The sequence below is a fragment of the Ambystoma mexicanum genome, chromosome 10 (genome assembly GCF_040938575.1).
Source record: "Ambystoma mexicanum isolate Mex_15411 chromosome 10, UKY_AmexF1_1, whole genome shotgun sequence".
Taxonomy (NCBI): domain Eukaryota; kingdom Metazoa; phylum Chordata; class Amphibia; order Caudata; family Ambystomatidae; genus Ambystoma; species Ambystoma mexicanum.
This window is the reverse complement of record NC_090932.1, coordinates 1,279,535,158-1,279,556,764: the sequence shown is the minus strand read 5'-3', so window position 1 is coordinate 1,279,556,764 and position 21,607 is coordinate 1,279,535,158. Positions and strand designations below refer to the sequence as shown.

The 21,607-nt window shown below is 45.9% G+C and overlaps 1 protein-coding gene across 1 annotated transcript in view; it reads left to right on the top strand.

Annotated features, from left to right (window-relative positions):
• NIPSNAP1 (nipsnap homolog 1) overlaps positions 1-21,607 on the top strand; it is a 339,746-nt gene that overhangs the window by 198,285 nt on the left and 119,854 nt on the right. Inside the window, exons 4-6 of the mRNA XM_069619275.1 lie at positions 15,163-15,257; positions 17,133-17,203; positions 18,655-18,795. Coding sequence (XP_069475376.1) covers positions 15,163-15,257; positions 17,133-17,203; positions 18,655-18,795 — 307 coding nt within the window. The remainder of the gene's footprint in view (positions 1-15,162; positions 15,258-17,132; positions 17,204-18,654; positions 18,796-21,607) is intronic.

Below are 21,607 nucleotides of genomic sequence, written 5' to 3'. Positions count from 1 at the left end.
CCCTCGCACTACTCTGGGAACAAACCTGCAGGATTGCATTATAGCTTTGTCCACCTTTTCTCCATCAAACTGGCCAATGGATTGGTCACATGTCTTCACCAATCTTACTATTGTATCCGCCATGTGAAGCCTAGATTTTCCTATACATTTTGTTAAGGTGCCTGACACTGGGATACATATACCCTGAATCTGTTTCGCTACAGAGGATTGTTATTAGTCAGCAACCATATAGGGGTGAGGACCCACTCACTTGTTGAAAGAATACTGAAGATCAGAACCATAATGAATACACTGTGTTCAAACCTGTCAGATGATAAAAGCTTATTGATGTTGTAGAAGGTCAGGGACATTTCTATAATGTATTTCTTGTATGCCAGGAAATACTTGACCTATGCAAGTTCCTTGCCTTTTTGAGGATTATTTTTTGGGAAATGTGTTGGCATACCAGGATTGGCTATGGAATTATCAAAGAACGACTCTTCCTAAATTGCTCTTCCCCCATCAAAATGATGTCAGACAGTCAACTCATCTTTGAGTTCAGCAAAACAACTACCATGATTCCCATTCCTTCTCAGATTGCCTTTTGGCCATCCGTGGTTGGATGCAAAACAACAGTTCAAAGAGTAATCCAGCCAATTCTGCGATAATGGCCGTGGGTAGCCAAGGTGCCTCATGCCCCTTTGATCACTGGCCATCTCACCTCAGAGAATGCTGTTTGCCGGACGTTGAGGTTTATAACTACTCATTGATCTAGGACATACAAAGGTTCCTCAGGCTAGTGCTGTTGTGAAAAGGGGATTCTATACCCTGCAGCTTCTAAACTTCTCTAGCATGGTTCAGGTGATGATTGCACTAGTACTTTCATTTTGGGTTATGCTTACGAGTACATATCTTGGCATGCAAACATTTCTTATAAGAGGGCTTGAAACCATCCCAGAACAATGCTGCTTGCTGTCGTAGGTCAGAAGAAGGAGGTGGAACCATTTTTGTCATTCTTGATAAAGTTTTAATGAAATAATACGTTTTTAAAAAAGTCTCACTATCCCTAATCTAAGGATTTCCCTGCCTAAAAGAACTAATATGGTGCTCATCGTCAAGTGTAAAGTCCAAAGTAAACAGTCTGTCCTCCATCCAAAAAACTAAACTACATTGTCCCTACCACTAAGACAAAACAACAAAAGCCCAGGAGAATGACTCTCTTCTCCTGGATAGGCTTCCACAGCCTCAGTATATCATTTTCACATAGTTTCTGGCTATCTTTTGGATTAGTTTATAGCCTTCGTCCCGGGGGATTGTTGCAAGTCTCTGATTCTTTCTTTTCAGTTTGAAAACTTCTTATCCTCTGCCTTCTTGGCTTTTGAATCTCTCTGACTAGGTGTTTCTGAATTTTCACTGAAAATCTCTCTTTGGCACATGTATGGTAGACCCAATGTTTATTCTTATTCTCTTGGCCACTTCATGTAGTAAAATGAGAAAATTGCGTTCCGTAATGATTCTCAGTTTCTTGATTCTGTCTCGTATCACTGAGATGAATTGGATTAGTATTGGGTCATTCACTGGGACGAGTAGGTTGAGTGCCTGAATAATTCTCACTTTTTTTAATGTTTGGCGATTCGCTGGGACAAGTAGACTGAGTCCCGGAATGGTTCTCACTCTTCTTAATGTTTGGTGATTCACTGGGACAAGTAGGATGACAGTACTTTTTATTCATGTGTTCCCTCCTGGGTCTCTCACTGTCCCCGTTACCTTGCTTCCCACGGGTTGGCGTCAACGGACCTGCATATAGGGTAGGGACTTCGCTTCGAGTCAGGTCAGCTTCAGCTCTTAGCCCCTCTTATTCTGCTTCTTGTGCATGGCCCCCTGGGGACAATGTTACAGTGGTCTTGGTGTCGTTGTCAGACTGGACAATCCACCAGTCTCAGGTCATGCCACCACTCACGAGTGGCTCTCTCTTGGAGTTTTCTTCCCCTATTCTCTTTAGTCTTATCTTCCTTCTGTGATTCTCGCCTATGCCAGCTGGTTACTTTCACCCGACGGAGGATCTCCCAGTCAGCTTCCATGGCACTGCTGATTTGAACCTCCCGGGTGTCAATTCTCTCAGGCAACGGTCCTTCTTCCCTTTTCTATGAAACCTTGATGGGTCTTCCCCAGTGGAGGATTATAGTCCTTTTTCTCATCCATTTGAGCTCTCTTCATTACTCGCTCATTTCCCCTTGTCACAGTATTGCTGATTTTCCACCACTGAGTGATCGGTATTACACCCTCAGTCTTCTTTTTCTTCTTTTATACTATATATTTCTTCAGGTTGAGTCTTGGGTCTTATGGTACAATAACAAACAGTGGTTTGGTCTGAGAGGGTTTTCTGTAGTCCTGATGCTACTGTTGGTCCCAGAGAAAGGGTTTTAGGGAGTTCCTCTGTAGTATGGGAGTCCTTGTCCCCATGAGGGGATTCTCTCCCTCTGGGATGCCGCTTGCTGCCACCCATAGGGGGAATATTGCTTAGCACGATTCGTCACATTGCCTACTGTTCAGATTTCATAGATCTGACCATGTCACTCCAGCCCTTAGATCACTACATTGGTTGCCTTATGAGTTTGGCTCCCCTTATTCACAGATTGGGAATCTGCTAAGAAAATCAATGCCTCCTTGCTCTTTTCCTTTTCTGTGCTCACCCGTGAAACAGTAAGGTTGGAGATTGAGGAATCATTGCATTATTCAAGCGATTGAATCTTTCATGAGTCTTAACCACATAAGGGGATAATGGTCTGTTATTAATCAAAATCCTTGACCTATTAGTGCTTCTGGTATGTCATTGCCCACTTGGCTTAAGCCTCTAACTCGATCGTTTTCTGCTGATATAAAGGACAGGATGTTCTATCCCCTCATATTCCTGTGAAAGGACGGTTCCAATGCCCACTTTAGAGGCATCTGTTTGAAGGATAAACTCCTTACTGAAATTAGGAGCTTTCAAACTGGGTTCACTACATAAGATTGTTTTTAATGCATCAAATCTGTCTTGGCCTTGCTTATCCCATTTCAACTTTTGAGGCTTGGCATTCTTAAGTTTGTCTGTTAAACAGGAAGTGATGTTAGAATAACTGTGGATAAATCTACAGTAATACCCTGTAAGTCGTAAGAAGGCGCAGAGCTCTCTTTTGGACTTTAGCGGGGGGATAAGCTTCACAGCTTAGATGTTCTCTATTTGTGGTTGTACTAGCCCGTTGCCTACAAAGAATCCTAAGTATTTAACGGCAGGCTGCGCCAGAAGACATTTCTTCTGAATAGCAGTTAGGCCAGCCTTCCTTGGTGTCCTGACTACCTCATATAGATGACAGAGTTGTTCTTCCCAGGTTTCGCTATGAATTAAGATGTCCTCGAGGTATGCGCCACAAAGATGGGAAAATGGTTGCAAGATGCGGTCCATCAGGCGCTGAAAAGCATGGGTGAAGAGTGTAACCCGAAGGCTAGCACCTTAAATTGAAATAACCCCTGAAGAGTGGGAAAAGCGGGTTTCTCCCTATAGGGAGTGGTCAGAGGGACTTGCCGATAGCCTTTGGTGAGATTAGTCGTGGAGATGTATTGGTCTTGACCTTTCTTGTCTATTAAGTCATTGATTCTAGGCATTGGATAGTTATCAAACTGTGACATGGAATTCAGTTTTCTAAAATTGATGTAAAACCTCCACGATTGATCAGGTTTCACCACCAAGAGTATTGATGAATACCATGGATGGCTTGATGATGTCAGCCTCTAGCATATTTTCTACTTCCCAGAGGATTATTTCTTGTCATGATTCACTAAATCTGAATTTATGGACCCAACATATAGACTGTTTGTGTACCACCTACCATCTGTCACAGGTGGCCTCAAGAACTCACCAATTGCCGGAGACAGTTGAAGGGTTTAGTTTTGGGAGGATAGCTCAGAGGAAACATGCTCACCTAGGAAGCAAGACGACACAAGTTCGATCCCCAGGCCTGCGCTTAGAAACCTCTGGGTATTAAGCACGTTATAAATAACCTATCATATCATATCAAGAATCTTGTAGGGTTTTAAGTTTATCACCTTCCTTTTGTGAGTTCTGATGGTATGTACCAAGTCTTTAAAGCTCCCAGGTTGGTCGTGGAAGACATCGGAGAACTGATCTATAAGGTCCCTAAGGTCAAGGGATAATTCTGCAGAAATTAGATTATTCTCTTGACCCACTTTTGTAAGTAAGGTGGCTAGAGTTATTCAGGAGCTTTCAGTGGGATCTATCCTCCACTCTTTAAAAGTTGATGTGATACAACTGAGTTTTCTGCCTCCTGTCTGTTTGTAAAACTACATAATTACAGGGACCTTTATTTCTATAATTTCGTAGGGTCCAAATCACTTTGACAGCATTTTCTGGTCAGAAGTGGGTAATAGAACTAACACTTTCTGGCCCACTGAAAAGGAGCGGTGTACGGCCTTTCTGTCATATTTTTCTTTTGGGTTTATTGGGCATGTTCTAAATGTTTGTTTACTACCTTCCATACTAAAGCCATATGTTCTTTGAGGTTTTGAGCTGTTTGGGAAATTAGTAATGCCGATTCTTCCCTCTCTTCGCATGTTTCCCTAAGCATGTCAAGTATGTCTCTTTGTTCCCTACCATAAAGAAGCTGAAAGGGTAAATATCTCAAAGAGGTATGGGGTGCTTTTCTTACTGCAAAAAGTGCCCAAGGCATCATGGTGTTCCAGTTCCTGCCATCCGCTTCTACCAGTTTCTTTAAGATCTTTTTCATGGTCTGATTGAAGCATTTGACAAGTCCATCAGTTTGGGGATGATAGACGATGTTCTGACCATCTTAATTTGCAGTATTTCTTTCACCTGTAAGGGAGGCATGGTATCACAAGTAGACACTGTAAGGAAGGCATGGCATACAAATGTAACACAGACACAAGAGATCACAGTTCAAGGGTGTTTATTGAACTTCAGTTGGGTTTGAAAAACACCCATCTAGTCCTAAATCTAAAGATTGGAGCGAGCTACGACCATCAAATAATAATGACGCAGTCCTAGTGGTGTCTTGTCAAAATAAAAGGGCCTATACTAAAAAACTATTGCCAATCCTTACTTCTAAATATAAATAATGTGGGAAACAATGTTATGCAAAAGAAAAGTGTTCTAGAAATGATATGTCAAGATATTCAAGCCATTGGCTTCCCTTCCCCACGTTTTCAGCACAGAACAAAGCAGCACACTCGAGCTTAGCACACTCGAGTTTAGCACAATCTCTGGCTTCTTTAGCACAAGGTTGTTGTTTTGAACTTCAACATTAGGGCCTTCTTTGCCAAGTCTCTTATTTCAGAGGGCCTGATGCAACATGACAAAACAGTAAAGTTCTGTTCTTCTCGGGATTCTCACTTATGCAACTTCTCTGGTGATTTACTGTTCACCCTGGATCCCCCTCCACTGGGCTCAGACCCACTTTAGCACAAAACCAAATTCATGTGCTTTTAAAAACTTTCGCTATTTCATCAAAATTTAAGACTTTCGACTGTGCGCTGGACTTTTGCTTGATCCGTGGCAGGACCACTTCGATTCACATTCATTCGTTCTCTTTCAATTGGTCTCCCTCTGCGGGGCTCAGACCAGATTTATCTACTGTTATCACTTCTCAGCTGGATACCTTACAGTGACCTTCCATTGAGCACCCATGTGGTGCCGGACCACTCCATCAAAGGTATTGTATCTTACACTTGCGTCTCTTATCACAAGTGTTTCAACAATGTTCATTCCAGCGCTCATCATACAATGTTGCTGCTTGCAACCTTGGCTTCAACACAGGCCGGTCTTGTATCTGTCTCCCCAACTCACTGGCTGTGTTGACTTCAGTGATGCTGCTTTGTTCTTGGAGCCCAGGACGGTACCACAGCGGCTGGTGATTCTCCCCGCCTTGATGACTGATGCAGGAGGGCCCTGGGTATCTCCGACACACAATGCAGGATTCTTCAACCTGGTTTCCTGATCTTACGCTTTCTATTCTCGAGGTCTCAGGAAAGTAACGGTTTCTTGTCGAAAAGGTCACTGGAATTTCCCTCCTTGTGATCTCCTTCGGTTTTGCAGTCTTTCCTCTCTTGCTCAGCTGCCATCTCAAAACTGCTGTTTCCTCGTGTGTTTTGCCTCACTTAGAGTGGGCTCACGTGCTATGCCTTTTATCCATATTTTGAAGTGTAATGGAAGTCAGGTGTGTGTGATGATCAGTAATTGCCTGACCTGCAATGACCATTGTATTGTGACACATCAGGTATACTGCTCGGGTGTTAGTCTGTTTTCCCTCATAGTGGGCTGTTCGTTAGAAAGTGTTTGTGTTGTAAAAGGTATGGGGGGGTTCCTAAATATCCTACCTGATAGTATGAGGTAAAGGTGTTACAGGGAAGGAGATGGCGAGTCTCACCATCCGGTGTCCCACTCCCACTCCCCAAAGACCTGTAACGCTCACCTGATTCACGTAGAGGCGCCGGTCTTGACTGGGCGTATACCGTATCTTCAAAGGTGATGTGTAACACACGGCTGGCTCTTTGGGCTGGACCTCTGTGCACTGTATGTCTGACTCGAAGGGTAAGATGTCTGCAGATAGAAAATATGGGATTAAGGAACTGGGTTATTGAATGTCTCTCTCTTCTTCCTTTTCTCTTCTCCTGTAGAACCCCAAAGGTTAACGCTCTCACCTTAGGTAAGTGAACGCCGTGCTCTCCATCTGCCTCGGGGCAGGGTGCTGTAACCAGTTTCTTCACTGGATAAGGGGAGCAGGCCTCTTGACTTCAGAGGACTCCTGTCCGTCGTTTACTGCACGAACGGTAAGTTTCGAGTAATTCTAATGTCTTTAAAGTCTTTAGTAATGATGTTTCTTGTTTTGCAGGGTTCCGGCGATGGCGGATGACGGGCTGAAGTGAGTTGAAGATGGAGCCCGTGTGATGAATAGAAGCGCCTGGAAGCACGTAAGTAAGCGCTTGTTGCCTGCTTCACGATGCGCTCTAACTGTCTTTTTATTTTGCAGGTACAAGTTCGGAGCGGCTGCAGGGTGCCGGAATACCCACTGGGTTAGATGTGGAAAGGAGTAATGGCACGTGAGTATTAAAGTTCCCCAATGTCTTTAAACGCACCTTGTTTTGTCTTTCAGATGCGGGATGCAGCGCCAAAGGCCTCCGGAGCGTGCGAAGAGTTGGTAAGCTTTTGTCTTTCAGATGCCGGAATGCAGTGTGAAGACCTCCGGAGCGCACGAAGAGTAGGTAAGCCTTTGTCTTTCAGATGCCGGAATGCAGCGCGAGGCGTTGGTGACAGCCGATGGACCAGGTAAGTGAAGAGCTGTCACTAAAGACCGTAATGCTAACCTTTTCTTTCTTGTCTTTATAGGTGTTGCTGAAGACTGGATTCAGGATGGTAAGCCTTTTTCCTTAGGCCCAGGATCAGATGCAGAAGACACGATGAGCGTTCTGCTGCAGAGGATGCAGAATAACGCAAAGCAAGATTCATCCATCGGGTGTGGTTTAAATAGCCTCCTGTAGTGCTTAGGTGTCTCCTTCCACAGCCACGCCTAGGTAAGAAAAGAGTTCCTGCTTTCCAGAAGAGTTCCAGTGTTCTGAATCTAGGGAGTGGCTCCTGCCCCACCCAACAGGAAAAGTAGTTCCAAACAGAAGAGGATCAGAGGCTCAACTGGCAGGCAAGTAAGCAGCATGGTCTGCTGCAGGTAAGTCCACCCAAGCATTATGAGCCCGGCGCTTCCAGCGCTGGGACTGGGCATATTTATGAGCCTGGTGCCACTGGCGCCAGGACTGGGTCCAAAAGGTCCCAATTGGGACTGGTTGGCACTCGGAACCTGGGTTATGGATCTGCTTCCAAGGGAGGTGGGAAAACCCTGACCTTTTGGAAGCAGAGATCATGACAACACCCCTCACCCAGTTGATCCTCATGCACTGGTCCACCCCCAGGAACTGGATCCAAAAGTGATGTCCATGTCCTGGCCGCCTGGATGACAGATCTAGGGACTAGTGGGTGAGACACCTTCTAGTTTCTCAAAACATTGACACAAGGGTTGCACGTTTCAAAACCTTTATTGTTAGATTCTAGGGGGTTGGAAAAACTCCTGTTTGGCCCTATAACTAAAATGGGAGTAATCTCAACCATCAAATAATAAAGAAACAGCCCTAGTCAGTCTTAATCAAACAATAAAGGCCTATACTAACAAAATGCCTGCCCTCACTCTAATACAAACTAATGTGGCATGGGGATATGTATCTAAAAAAAGAATAATCAGTGGTGAAACAAAATGTCACAATGGCAATATAAATCAGTATTAATTCTCATCACCATGTTGTATAGCATGTGGTTAGATGGAACACTTGATGGATAAACACACTTTGGCTTGTGAAAACAGTTAGGCAGCTGGCTCTGCCCTCCAGAGCCTTCTTGGCCATTCAAGTCTGGGTCACAAGTTCACAGGTTTAACCTCTCGGATTCCCCTCACCCAAGTACAGGTCACCCTTCAAGCTTCTACAAAGTTTTAACAAAAATTTTCTAAGTATAGTATTTGGTCGCAGTTCACTAAAGGTTCCCCTCAATCGGGCTCAAACCTTTTCTCCATGGTGGGGTTCCCTCTCCCACGCTTTCTTCATATCCCACACTGTAGGTTCCCCTCAATCAGGTCAAACCTCTTTGTATTTTGATTTCGGCGTCGAAGACTTTTGAAACTGGGAGGATTTTTGCTCTCACCTCCACATGACCACGTCGACCCTCCTTTCTTTCTTTACTTCCACTTTACATATTTTCCTTCAGTTCCAATGCCTCTTGGAAAATGTGCTTGCTACGTATGACTTGCTTTTATTTTATTTATTTATTTGGATTTGTAGAGCGCACATCTGCCCGGGGGCATCGTGGCGCTAAGAATTCTTACTTGTTACAGGCATACATGGTGAGTATACAGATATACAGATTAGCATAGACGCGTTTTTTCATACATTTGCTGTTATTTCCATAATTACAGTGGTGAGAATACAGGTGAGGCGGGGTTAGTGGAACAGCGTGGTTTTGAGTAGTCTACGGAAGGCATGGTATGATTTTTCGCTTCTTAAGGCGGTGGGGAGTGCGTTCCAATTTTTGGGTGCTAGGTGTTGGAAGCTGGACCCTCCGGCTTTGCTTCTTTTGAAAGTGGGTACATATGTTTGGTTGGTCAGGTGTGACCTGGTAGGTCTAGAGGAGGTATGGAGGGTGATCCTTTCAGAAAGATAGGGTGGGGCATTAGCAGAGAGGCATCTGTGTGTGATGGCCATGGATTTAAATAGTATGCGTTCTTTTATAGGTAGCCAATGTGCTTCTTTTCTGGCTTGGGAGATGTGCTCCCTTTTTGGAATGCTTAGGGCTGCTCTTAGAGCATTGTTTTGTGTGACTTGCATTTTTTTAATGTTTTGTGCAGATGTGCCCAGGAAGAGGGCGTTGCAGTAGTCCAATTTGGTACCTACTGTGGCTCTGGCTACATTCAGGCAGTTTTTAGGGGATAGGAAGGGTTTAACGGCGTTGATTATCTTAGTGGTTAATGCAGCAGAGGAGGCTACGGCATTGACTTGCCGTGTCATGGAGAGAGTGGAGTCGAGGTATACTCCTAGCGTTTTTACCGGAGTGGAGACTGTGATGGTGCAGTTATCGACGTTAAAGGATTTGTATAGAGGCGGGAGTTTATTTAGTGTTTCTTTGGTGCCAACTAGTAGGATCTCTGTTTTGTCCCCGTTAAGGCAGAGTCCGTTGGCTGCCATCCAGGTTTGAATGGCTGTGTATATTTTAGTTAGTGCTGCGGCGTCTTGTTCATATAAGCCAGTAAGGGGGAGCAGGACTTGGGTGTCGTCAGCATAGTTGGTGTAAGCTATGTGGTGATGGTCGAGGTCATTGAACAGAGGGGGGGTGAAAATGTTGTATAGGGTGGGTGCAGTGCAGGATCCTTGTGGGACGCCACAGTGGATGGTGGTTGGGGTAGCGTTTGCAGATTCAGAAAAGACTTTCATAAGTCGACCCTCTAGGAAGGATTTGACCCAGGAGACGGCTTCCGGCGAGAAGTGAGCTTCATTTTTAAGTTGTGTGCCTAGAATGTCATGATTGACCAAGTCGAAGGCAGCAGATAGGTCTAATAGTAGGAGGAGAGCCGGTTTGCCTTTGTCCATGATGTCATTAAGTTGAATTTTAAGGTCTAGAAGGGCAGATTCGGTCCCATGCCCCAGGCGGAAGCCCGATTGCCTTTTGCCTAAGATGTGGTTTTCTTCAAGGTAGTGCTGTATTTGTGAGTAGGCGACTTTGTCGAGGATCTTGAGCAGGAAGGGAACTGTTGTAATGGGTCTATAGTTGTTGGCGTTTTCTGGATCTAGAGTGGGTTTCTTGAGAAGGGGGCGCACCCAGGCTTCTTTTAGGCTGGTTGGGACTGAGTTAGAGTTGAAGGATGCATTAATGAAGGATTTGAGGAATGGTGCTAGTGTCTCAACACAGTCTTTGACTAGTTTGGCGGGGCAAGCGTCGCCTTTGCAGTTGGAGGGTTTGATTCTGTTAACGATATCGATTACCTCTTTTTCTGTGACTTCTCTAAATTTAAAGGGTGTGATGTGACTTATCTTTTTGTTCTCAATCACTGTTTCCTTAGGGGATGCAGCTAAGATTTGCTGAGTGAGATTTTTGTGATGGTTTAGGATTTTGGCTTGGAGGAGTTCGATTTTTTTTAGAAGGGCGGTTTGTATGGTGTTACACCAGGCATGGTCCTTGACAATCTCTTGTGACTTAGTGGCCGGTGTGGAGAGTTCCTTGAAGATGGCGAAGAGCTCTTTGGATTCTGAGGTGGCGTTGGAGATTCTTTCATTATATGATGCAGATTTGGCTGCTATGATGCTTTTTTTGTATTGGGTGGCCAGTGATTTGTAGGACGATAGTGAGGAGGCATTGGGTGCTTTTTGCCATACGTTGAGGGCTTTGCGTTTTTTAGTTCGTAGTTCTTTTAGTTCTGTTGAGAACCACGTATTGGAGTGTTTGGAGTTTTTGGATTTTTTCTTTTGTAGGGGGGCGATGATGTCAATGGCAGTGCTAATGGTGGTTTTGTAGATATCTGCCAGTGCAGCTGGGTCAGATGAGGCAGGGAGGTTGTTCGTGAGAGGAGCTAGGTAGGGTGTGATGCTTTCTTTGGTGAGGTTCTTGGCGCTCCTGGCCATGGCTGGGGGTGCAGGTGAGAGTTTTGTTACCAAGTTGATAGGTAGGGGGATGAAGAAGTGAATGAGAAAGTGGTCTGACCATGGCGTGGCCGTGGTGGAGCTGATGTCGATGCCGCAGTTGTGGTCAACTACCCAGTCAAGAGTGCGCCCTTTACTGTGGGTAGGTTGGAGAACTCTTTGTACAAAGCCCATTTCTTGGAGAGCTTGTGCTAGCTTAGTGGATGGTTTATCTTTCTGGTCGTGGAGCCCCAAGTTGAGGTCTCCTAGGAGAATGGTTTTTGTAGTGGTTTTAAGGTTTTCACCTAGCAGGTGTGTGAGGTTGTCTTGGAAATCCAGTAAAGGGCCTGGTGGGCAATATACTAGATTGAGAGTGATGGTGGTGTTGTGAGATAGTGCGATCTTGGCAGATAGAGAGTCAATGTTATCCCCTAGTTTGGAGGGAGTTTGTCTTAATTCAAGGTGCCACTCCTCCACCTGTAGATAATGTTCTGTCCTGTCTGAGGATGGAGTATCCTGGTGGAATGGCTAGTGAGATGGCTGGGCCGGCGGCGTTGTGTAGCCAGGTTTCGGTGATGGCAAGAATGTCGAGGTCAAGGTTGGTGAGAAGGTCATAGATTTCGGTGGCGTGGGCGGGGAGGGATCTGGCATTAATTAATGCACACTGTAGGTCTGGGCGAGGTGTGGGAGTGGTATTAGGCTTTTTGGCTACCTTCTTGGGAGTGGACAGTTTCTTGTGTTCAGGGGATATTTTGTTTTTAGTTTTGCTTAGAGAGGTTTGCTGTGAGTGTCTGGAGCGGAGGCCTAACTTTTGATTTCTAGAGTTTGTGGTTCTGGGGTGCGTTGAGGGTTGGTTGGGTTTGTGTACTGTAGGTTTGGTGAAAAAAGATGGGAGGAAGGGCGTAGGGGCGATGAGTGCGGATGGTGGGGGTGTGGTATTGGCCATGATGGGTGAGCATAGGGTAGTAGTCATCTGTAGGTGCAGTTAGTTAAGGCACAGTGTGGAGGTCAGGTAACAGAGGTTTGGGCCCTGTTTACTAACAGTGTGGGGCACAGGCACAATGCAGCAATTCCCTAACAGTGTGGGGCACAGGCACAATGCAGCAAATCACTAGCAGTGTGGGGCACAGGAGTTAGGCACATAGCAGCAATTCACTAGCAGTGTGGGGCACAGGCACAATGCGACAATTCACTAGCAGTGTGGGGCACAGGAGTTAGGCACATAGCAGCAATTCACTAGCAGTGTGGGGCATAGGCACAATGCGACAATTCACTAGCAGTGTGGGGCACAGGCACAATGCGACAATTCACTAGCAGTGTGGGGCACAGGAGTTAGGCACATAGCAGCAATTCACTAGCAGTGTGGGGCATAGGCACAATGCGACAATTCACTAGCAGTGTGGGGCACAGGCACAATGCGACAATTCACTAGCAGTGTGGGGCACAGGAGTTAGGCACATAGCAGCAATTCACTAGCAGTGTGGGGCACAGGAGTTAGGCATAATGCAGCAATTCACTAGCAGTGTGGGGCACAGGAGTTAGGCATAATGCAGCAATTCACTAATATTCCTGGGCAGCGGCTAGGAGTGGGGCCTGAACGAGACTCACGCTAAGGAGCTGCGTACATTTTAATGCGCATATGTAAGCTCTATAGAGCAGCTTAGAATGGCATAGTGTTACTTACAGCTGCTTTTGTCCATGATGAGGCAGAGTTCGGGTAGGATGTCCTGGACAACTCGCCACGCGCCGAGCACGGCGAACAGGGGCAAACAGGGCCTTAGAATGGCCTTTGGAGGTGGCCGGCTCTTCCGCCTGCCGGCGGATGTTGGGTGCTATTAAGCACGGTTGCTTAGCAACCAGGACGCTGAGCCTCGCTCTGGCGCCGCATCGCGCCCGACATTTTGTTTTCTTTTTTTTCTTTCTGTTGTCGGCGCGGCTGCAGGAGCGCGACCCGGGCCGCTTCTGGGTGAGGGATGGGCGGCAGGGCGGTGGAGAGGCGCTCTTGGAAGGGTGGGCAGCACAGGGGTGCTGGTGGGGGCTCGTGGGGGCCTGTCTGGGCGGCGATCCTCTTCGTGCCTCGTGGCACGGTGCAGCAGCTCAGATGAGCTGATCCTGGGCTGGGGAGGGTGGGGGCTCCTGCCCTCGCCACCTGGCCGATGAATACTGAGTGCAGAGGGGCAAACAGGGCCTTAGAATGGCCTTTGGAGGTGGCCGGCTCTTCCGCCTGCCGGCGGATGTTGGGTGCTATTAAGCACGGTTGCTTAGCAACCGAATGCTCCTAGTTCAAGTCTTTCAAACTTTTCTTTCATGCAGTTTTGCAGTTACTTTCTTTCTCTCACTTCCCGCTGCCTCTGCAGCTTTAAAACATTTCACAGAGACTTTTGATTGGGCAATTTTCCTTTGCCGGACCACTCTGCTACTTTGTATTTCATATTCACAGTTCTTAACAATGGATTCACTTTCTCTAGCAGCTTATTGGTGCTCGTGTAACCTTCATCCCTCGGATGCTTTCGCAAGCATTTCAATTAAACACATACCGGGCTTTCTTTCTGAACTCACCGCGACCGGTGTTAAGATGCTTTCTGTCTTTTGCACCTTTGATGTAGGAGTCAAGGTTGTTACCACTGTCGCTTCTGCGCTTCCCCAACTCTGCCGTTCACCCGGCAGGGTGGCTGGTAACCTTTTAGCACTTGGAAGACTCTTTCTCCCTTCCAGCTGGACAGACATGCGCAATCCTCATAGCCTTTTGTAAATAACAGTCTCTGGCTGGGTCTCTGGCTTCCTTCCCCCTCTTTCAACCCCTCGGTTTGTTGCTCTCCTTCGCTTGGTTTGCCATAGCCCTGGAGGAACTTCTCTTTCTCGTGCATCGCCTTGTGTGCACGAGAAAGATAGTGAGTCTCATTGTTCTGCCTTTTAACCATGTGGGGAGTGTTAATAGGTATTAGGTGTCCGTGACTAAAGTCAAGTACCTGACCCTGCCTGATCTCGTTAGAGGGACATGTCCAGTATATTTATTTTGTTATTTTTTTATTGTCTTATAGTTCAAGAGAACTTTTCACAAAGTAAAACAAAGAAGAAACATACTTACAAAACAACAGAATTAGCATATACATTAAATTCATCGAGACAATTAATACACCAAAAAGCAGAAATAAAAAAGAAAAAGAAGCAGAAGTAAACCCAAACATGAAGTGATATATACAGTAGGACAACAAAGTAGGTAAACACCTTACACACCAGTGCCTAAAACAGGGCCCTATTCATTTACATTCTCGGGGCCTATAGGCAATTTCACCTCATCTTCAAATTTACATAGACGTTATTTTGCCACTTTCCAGATCTGAGTGATGGCAATAGTCAAATAGTTACTCCTCCCGGAGAGACAATACAACCAAAAGTTTTCACTTTCAATATCATTATATTCCTGATCAAGTTTAGCAAAGTATTTATCATAGGTAGATCTCATTGAATAGCAACAAGTGAGAACATGTCTTATAGTTTTCACCTTGTCATTGACCACACAGAGTCTGCAAATCCTTTTTTCGATGGGTATACCTATCCATGTTTCACAAACCCCCAGGACATTAAGACGGTTAAGCATCAACAGCATGAACCTTTCATGAAATTGCAACTTTTAGGGATGCAAAGAAGGATCTGACACCGTACTGTTTTAAGGTATGATTAAGAAAGTTTACATCTGAAAGTTGAGTGGGTTTTAGTGAGGTCTGTAACTAGTGGATACTAGGTTCCTTCTAGGAATGTTTTTATGGAGCGACTGGGATAGTTCGTGTTTTGGGATATCAAGGCATAATTCAATTTTCCTTTTTTGCCAGAAGATATTCTGCTTGTTCTGAAAAACTATGCAATGCTTGTCAGGGTGGGAGCTCCGTCAGAGCTCTGGGCGGTCAGAAAAGGGATAAGGGTCTGAAAGATCCTTCTCTGAGGTTTCTGCTTTTCTTTCAGAGAGGAAGTGTTGCCCAAGCTACACACGGCCACAGACTACCCATGTGAGCTGGTGGGGAACTGGAACACCTGGTATGGAGATCAAGACCAGGCAGGTGAGAGGGGCAGACTAGGCCTGGCTAACCATGTAGGGGAGAGGCAGGGACTACGAGAGGTACACGTCAGGGAGGGGGCGTGCATGGTAAGGTGACACAGTGGGGAGTAGGGAAGAGATTGCTGCTTTGCGGATAAACACACTGAAACTGATGAGTTAGTACTGGACCTGGTGCTATCACACAGGTGAGGAAGATGTACAAAACCACACCAGTGAGCAAGAGACGGTTCTATGCAGGGTTCATCAGTTGAGAAGGACAGTGCAAGATCTGGGGGGATTGCCGAGTGCGGTGGAGTAGAGGGCAGATGCTTTCCCTTATTGTGCAGGCTAGAAAGAAAGTTGAAATGACACAGGTTGTTGGAGTCAGACGATAAATATATTTAGATGGGCGAAGGCTAGACACTGATAGAGACCATGGATGCTGGATGAGGCCCCACCCTTACTCCAGGCATCAGTTATCTAGAGCATAGGTTGTGGACAGGGATACAGGCATTCATTGCCATTAGTCTAAGCAGCCCAAAAAGCAGATATTGCTCATGCCAGAGTTGTATCGGTTAAAGGATGTGCAGGCACGGCATGGCATGCAGAAACCGGTACTCTCGGATGTAAGCTTTGAATGCACATGCAGACATTACCCTGCAGGCATAAAGTAGTGTGGACATCAAGTTGGACATGGTATCCTTCAGACACAAGGTGTCTTGAAGGGGAGCTGTGAAATCTTCAGACAACTTAAGGCATAACCTATGCAGAGTTTGTCTGACATTAGTAGCTAGATACTACTTAAAGTGCAATGTTCCTTGTGCTGTTTGGGCATATGATGCCAGCAAAGCATCTTTTGACAGCATAGAACAAGTTGCTCCAGACTTAAGTAGTGAAAGCACGGGCATTGGCCTGGGCACAAGACATATTGTGCATCAGTTGTTGATGTAGTGTTAACCTCCAAGAATGATTGATTTGGCCTTGGTTTGTGCAGAAGACACCACAGGTAACAAGTTGTCTAAAGAATAAATTATGCAGAAAGCAGATGCCTAGCAGGCATGCCTTTATATTATCAGTCAGTGCAATGCTGGTGCCATTCTTTCTAGGCATTAATTATGCATGGCATCCTCTGCCATATTATGTTTGTCTTCAGCATGACCACTGCAGGCTGTGGCTGAACCGCAAATTGGTTGTACAGGTATGAATTGTGTCCAGCATTAGCAATAAGCAGAACTGTCTATGGTTTTATGTGGATCCAAAGTACCTATTTTTAGCAAAACCTTTCTTGCCCCCAAGTCCTCTTTTACCTTTCATGGGAGGGTTCCTGCATTTGCTCCCCCACCCCCTTAACATCCACGGCCACTTATCCCTTACACCCTTGTACAATGTGGGGGTTGGATTTTCTGTTTTTCTACATTTTTGGAAAATAAAGGGATAATCATCTTTTTAGAGAGCAGGCTCCCAGGCATTACTTTAAAGGGAGGTGAAGACTTTGGCATTACTTGCCAGTCAAAGGACATGCCATGGTGCAGGTTATCCTAACCTGCATGTTTTTCAGGCACAAATTGCCTCAAGCATGAGTTATGGAGGCAGATGGCGCTCTCCAGGGAAACCTTGTCTTGGCAGATTGGAGACGTCGAGGCATACATTGTGCTGTCAGATGGTGCCTTCCAGACACACATTACCGTGGGCATCAATCGAGCAGGCTTTTATTGCCCTCTTAACAAAGGTTTTCAGGGCTTGAAAGCACCTGGGTAGAACTGTATTTCAGGAGTCATTCAGGTGGGGATCTGTCCAGGTAGCAGTTTTAACACTGGGTGTTTAAGACTCTAAATACATTGGCCAATGACCATGTCAGAAAGGTTTGTAGGAGTAACCGTTGTTTCTTTTGTTTCAGTGCACCTTTGGCGATTCTCTGGTGGGTACCCTGCGCTTACGGAATGCATGAACAAGTTGAAAGTAAACAAGGTACTTGAAACACTTCCAAATATAATATATTTTGAACATAATTTTCCTTTCAGGCCAGAATGAACTTCCTATACGGTTCTCTAGGATATAACCCATAGTCCTATTTAGTGTTGGGCCAGCATGACCATATGCAGCATTCATCACTGAGAGGACAGTGAAGTCTGCAGCACTGCTTATTGTAGATCCAGTGTGATCATCTACAGTAGTCATGTCTGTGGGAGCGGTGAGGTCTGCAGAGCTGCTTATTGTGGATCCAGTGTGATCATCTACAGTAGTCATCTCTGTGGGAGCAGTGAGGTCTACAGAGCTGCTTATTGTGGATCCAGTGTGATCATCTAGTGTCGTCATCTCTGTGGGAGCAGTGATGTCTACAGAGCTGCTTATTGTGGATCCAGTGTGATCATCTACTGTAGTCATCGCTGTGGGAGCAGTGAGGTCTGCAGAGCTGCTTATTGTGGATCCAGTGTGATCATCTACTGTAGTCATTGCTGTGGGAGCAGTGAGGTCTGCAGAGCTGCTTATTGTGGATCCAGTGTGATCATCGACAGTAATCATCGCCGTGGGAGCAGTGAGGTCTGCAGAGCTGCTTATTGTGGATCCAGTGTGATCATCGACAGTAATCATCGCTGTGGGAGCAGAGAGGTCTGCAGAACTGCTTATTGAGGAGAAAGTTATGAGACACCTGCAGCACTGTTTGCTGTGGGGCCAGTTAGAGCTCCTGGAGCAGTCTTAGGCTGAAGGCCCCCTGACACCTCCTGCAGCAGCGCGTGATGCATTGTAGGGTCAGTCGTATCATATGTGTCAGTCCTTTCTACAGGCCCAGAGGCATGTCCTGCAGCGCTGTTTATTATGGAGATCATATGCAGTTGTCCTTAACTGTGCGGCAGCAAAACCTCCTCTAGCACTGCTTAATGTAGGGTCAGTGGGATTCCCTCTAGTACTGCTTACAGTGAGGCCAGGGAAATCTCCCAAAGAACTGCTGTGGGACGATTAGCATCCCTCCCTTTTTGCATTGCTACCTGTGCCGTCTATTCAGTTTGCATTATCTTTGCATTATCTTCCTTGCGAGCATGGATCTGCTTTGAAGGCCTGGTTGGCAGGGTTCTGTCTGTTACAGTCAGTGGCAGAAGTGTACTGAAAAAAGTAGTGGAAATGTGGTCTCGGCAGGGGAGAGGGTAGCCGAAAGCCTAGCGGACCATGTGAGAAGGTGTGTCGTGGCCGGGGCATTGCAATGGTCTAAGTGACTAGTAACTAAGGCTCCTATTACAACTTTACACTTGCACCAGGACATGAATCGACAAATTCTCTGTATAGACTGGTGAATATGATCATAAAAAGTAGAGGAATGGTAAGCAGAAAAAAATAAAAGTAGTGGAACACTGCTCCAGACTGTTCATGCTCACTTCGATCACTGTTTACACTCACTGTAATATCTGTTTCTCCTTTTATAGGAATACATGGAGTTCCGGAAACAGCGCAGTCAGATGTTGCTGTCCCGCAGGAATCAGCTGCTCCTCGAGTTCAGTTTCTGGAATGAACCATCACCACGACAAGGACCAAACATATACGAATTGAGGACATACAGACTGAAGGTACTACACAGTTAGCCCATTTTAGAAGGTGGTGGTTGCTCATCTTTGAGGGCATATCCCACCATTCTTCTATGAGCATGACCCTGATATTACTGTCCTAGAGGCTAGAGGGGGGCGATAAAACCTCTGTGCTCCCGGGAAGGAGTTTCAAACTTCTGTCTTGTGAGAAGGAAAGCCAGTTTCGGCCTGTGGATTTCACACTATACCATCTTCAGAAGAGCCAACACACGCGCCTTGCCCTTCCATCTCCCACAATGGTATGAGGACTACAAAATGACCTACACACAATTCATCATATCTGCTTTCAACTACTGGCGATAAGATGGTTGCAAGCAAAGCTTAAAAGTAAGAAGTAAATAACTTGCTTTGCAACACCTGCTGGTACCCTCTGCCACTCACTGTAATCCCAGCTGAGCTGAACGCATCCAGCAACCACCTGGGCCCCTCAGGACACACCTCAGTGACAGCAAGTGAAGCAGTATACTTACACTTGGTGCTCCCCTCCATGTACAGACGAAAATCCTAACCGTTGACTCACAGTGAGTCCCCTGGCACCTTTGCTTTTCCCCTCATGGTTCCGCAATCTCTTCCCTCTCCCTACTCCTCCAGTGAGCACCCAGCCAGCACTGGAGATGCAACTCTGTGCATGTTCCCATGGATGTCCCTAAGATTGCCAGGCCTGAAGTCGTTTTTTTCCTGAGCAGGTCACCCAGCTTACCACTTATTTTATCTCACCGGCTGGTGGCAGCTGTTTGTAATAATTTAGACGGCAGAACACTGCTGCAGCTATTTTGTAATCGGGCAACAAAGGCGTGTTTCCAGCGGGTCCACATTAAAATGGCAATTTAGGGTAAAAGTCCAGAGAAACTCCACAATCAGTCTGTGATTACCTGGTAAGCATGGAGCCAAATATGTACTATATATGGGTAGGTTATTCCTAAAACTGCAACTTAGTAACTCGCGGCAGCCATTGCCAAATCTGCCCGGATGTATGAATATGTGTCTGGAATTCACCTCTGAATCCACATGCTGAGTGTTTTCCCAGGAAGGTTTCAGTAATGCAACCATTCCTGTTTGGGTGGCCACAAAATGTTCGAATGTTGCAGCGTGCCTGATTGGAGGCTGGATGTAAATTCTGACTCCAGGAATTGTATAAGAATCAGGTTGTCTGCACATTGCTTTTGTCAAACACTGGCACTCGTTCTGGACCTGTTGAAAGTGGTGCTCACCCAGGCTGAGGATCTTTTCCCGAACTCTACATCCGATGGCCCTCATCTGCTTTACTTTATTGATGTTTGATATAGGGCTGCATTGCAGCAGGTTGCTTCAAAGAGCATAAGGGGATTGGAGAGTTAGGATGTGGACACGGGTGTCTAGGAAGGGATTGTGGCCCATGTGCATGTGGCCTTTGAAGTTAAAGATTCATTGAGATATTCAAAAACGTAAAACTAATACATTGAGTCTGTCCAGGCCAGGTGAAAGGGAAAGGGCCTTTGTGAAGGATGGTAAGGAAATAGAAGCTCCCATGTTTATGAGTTCTTCAGTCAGTTGTCTTTGGGAAGAAGGGTGGTAAGGAGGTGGACGCTCCCAGGTTTATGAGTTCTTCAGTCAATCGTCTTTGGGAAGGATGGTAAGGAAGTGGATACTCCCAGGTTTATGAGTTCTTCAGTCAGTCGTCTTTGGGAACGATGGTAAGGAAGTGGATACTCCCAGGTTTATGAGTTCTTCAGTCAGTCGTCGTTGGGAAGGATGGTAAGGAAGTGGATACACCCAGGTTTATGAGTTCTTCAGTCAGTCGTCTTTGGGAAGGATGGTAAGGAAGTGGATACTCCCAGGTTTATGAGTTCTTCAGTCAGTCGTCTTTGGGAAGGATGGTAAGGAAGTGGATACACCCAGGTTTATGAGTTCTTCAGTCAGTCGTCTTTGTGAAGGATGGTAAGGAAGTGGATACTCCCAGGTTTATGAGTTCTTCAGTCAGTCGTCTTTGGGAAGGATGGTAAGGAAGTGGATACACCCAGGTTTATGAGTTCTTCAGTCAGTCGTCTTTGGGAAGGATGGTAAGGAAGTGGATACTCCCAGGTTTATGAGTTCTTCGGTCAGTCGTCTTTGGGAAGGATGGTAAGGAAGTGGATACTCCCAGGTTTATGAGTTCTTCAGTCAGTCGTCTTTGGGAAGGATGGTAAGGAAGTGGATACTCCCAGGTTTATGAGTTCTTCAGTCAGTCGTCTTTGGGAAGAAGGGTGGTAAGGAAGTGGAAGCGCCCAGGTTTATGAGTTCTTCAGTCAATCGTCTTTGGGAAGGATGGTAAGGAAGTGGATACTCCCAGGTTTATGAGTTCTTCAGTCAGTCGTCTTTGGGAAGAAGGGTGGTAAGGAAGTGGAAGCTCCCAGGTGTGAGTTCTTGAGCCAGTCATCTTTGGGAAGGATATTCAGGAGGTGGAAGCTCCCAGGTTTATGAGCTCTTCAGTCAGTCGCAGTACCAGAGCTTGGGGTTAGTTTGGTGCCAGCATGAAGACTTGGGTGAGGAGGTGTGACTTTGAATCACTTCTGAATCTCAGGCAGGATTTAGGTGCTCTTATGAATTCCTGGAGACTTTTCCATAGTTTTAAACCTATGACTTTCCAGTTGATTTCTTTTTTCAAATGATGTGCAGAGTAGTTGACAATTGCACAATTGGACAGTTTCCGATTCCTTCAGTCTGCAGGCACATTTGAGTTACTTCCAGGTATCCAGGTTCAATTGACTATCACTTGTTAGTCCCTGAAATAGTTTATTTAGTGTTGAGGGGCATGACTCTCCTGCAACACTTTGGC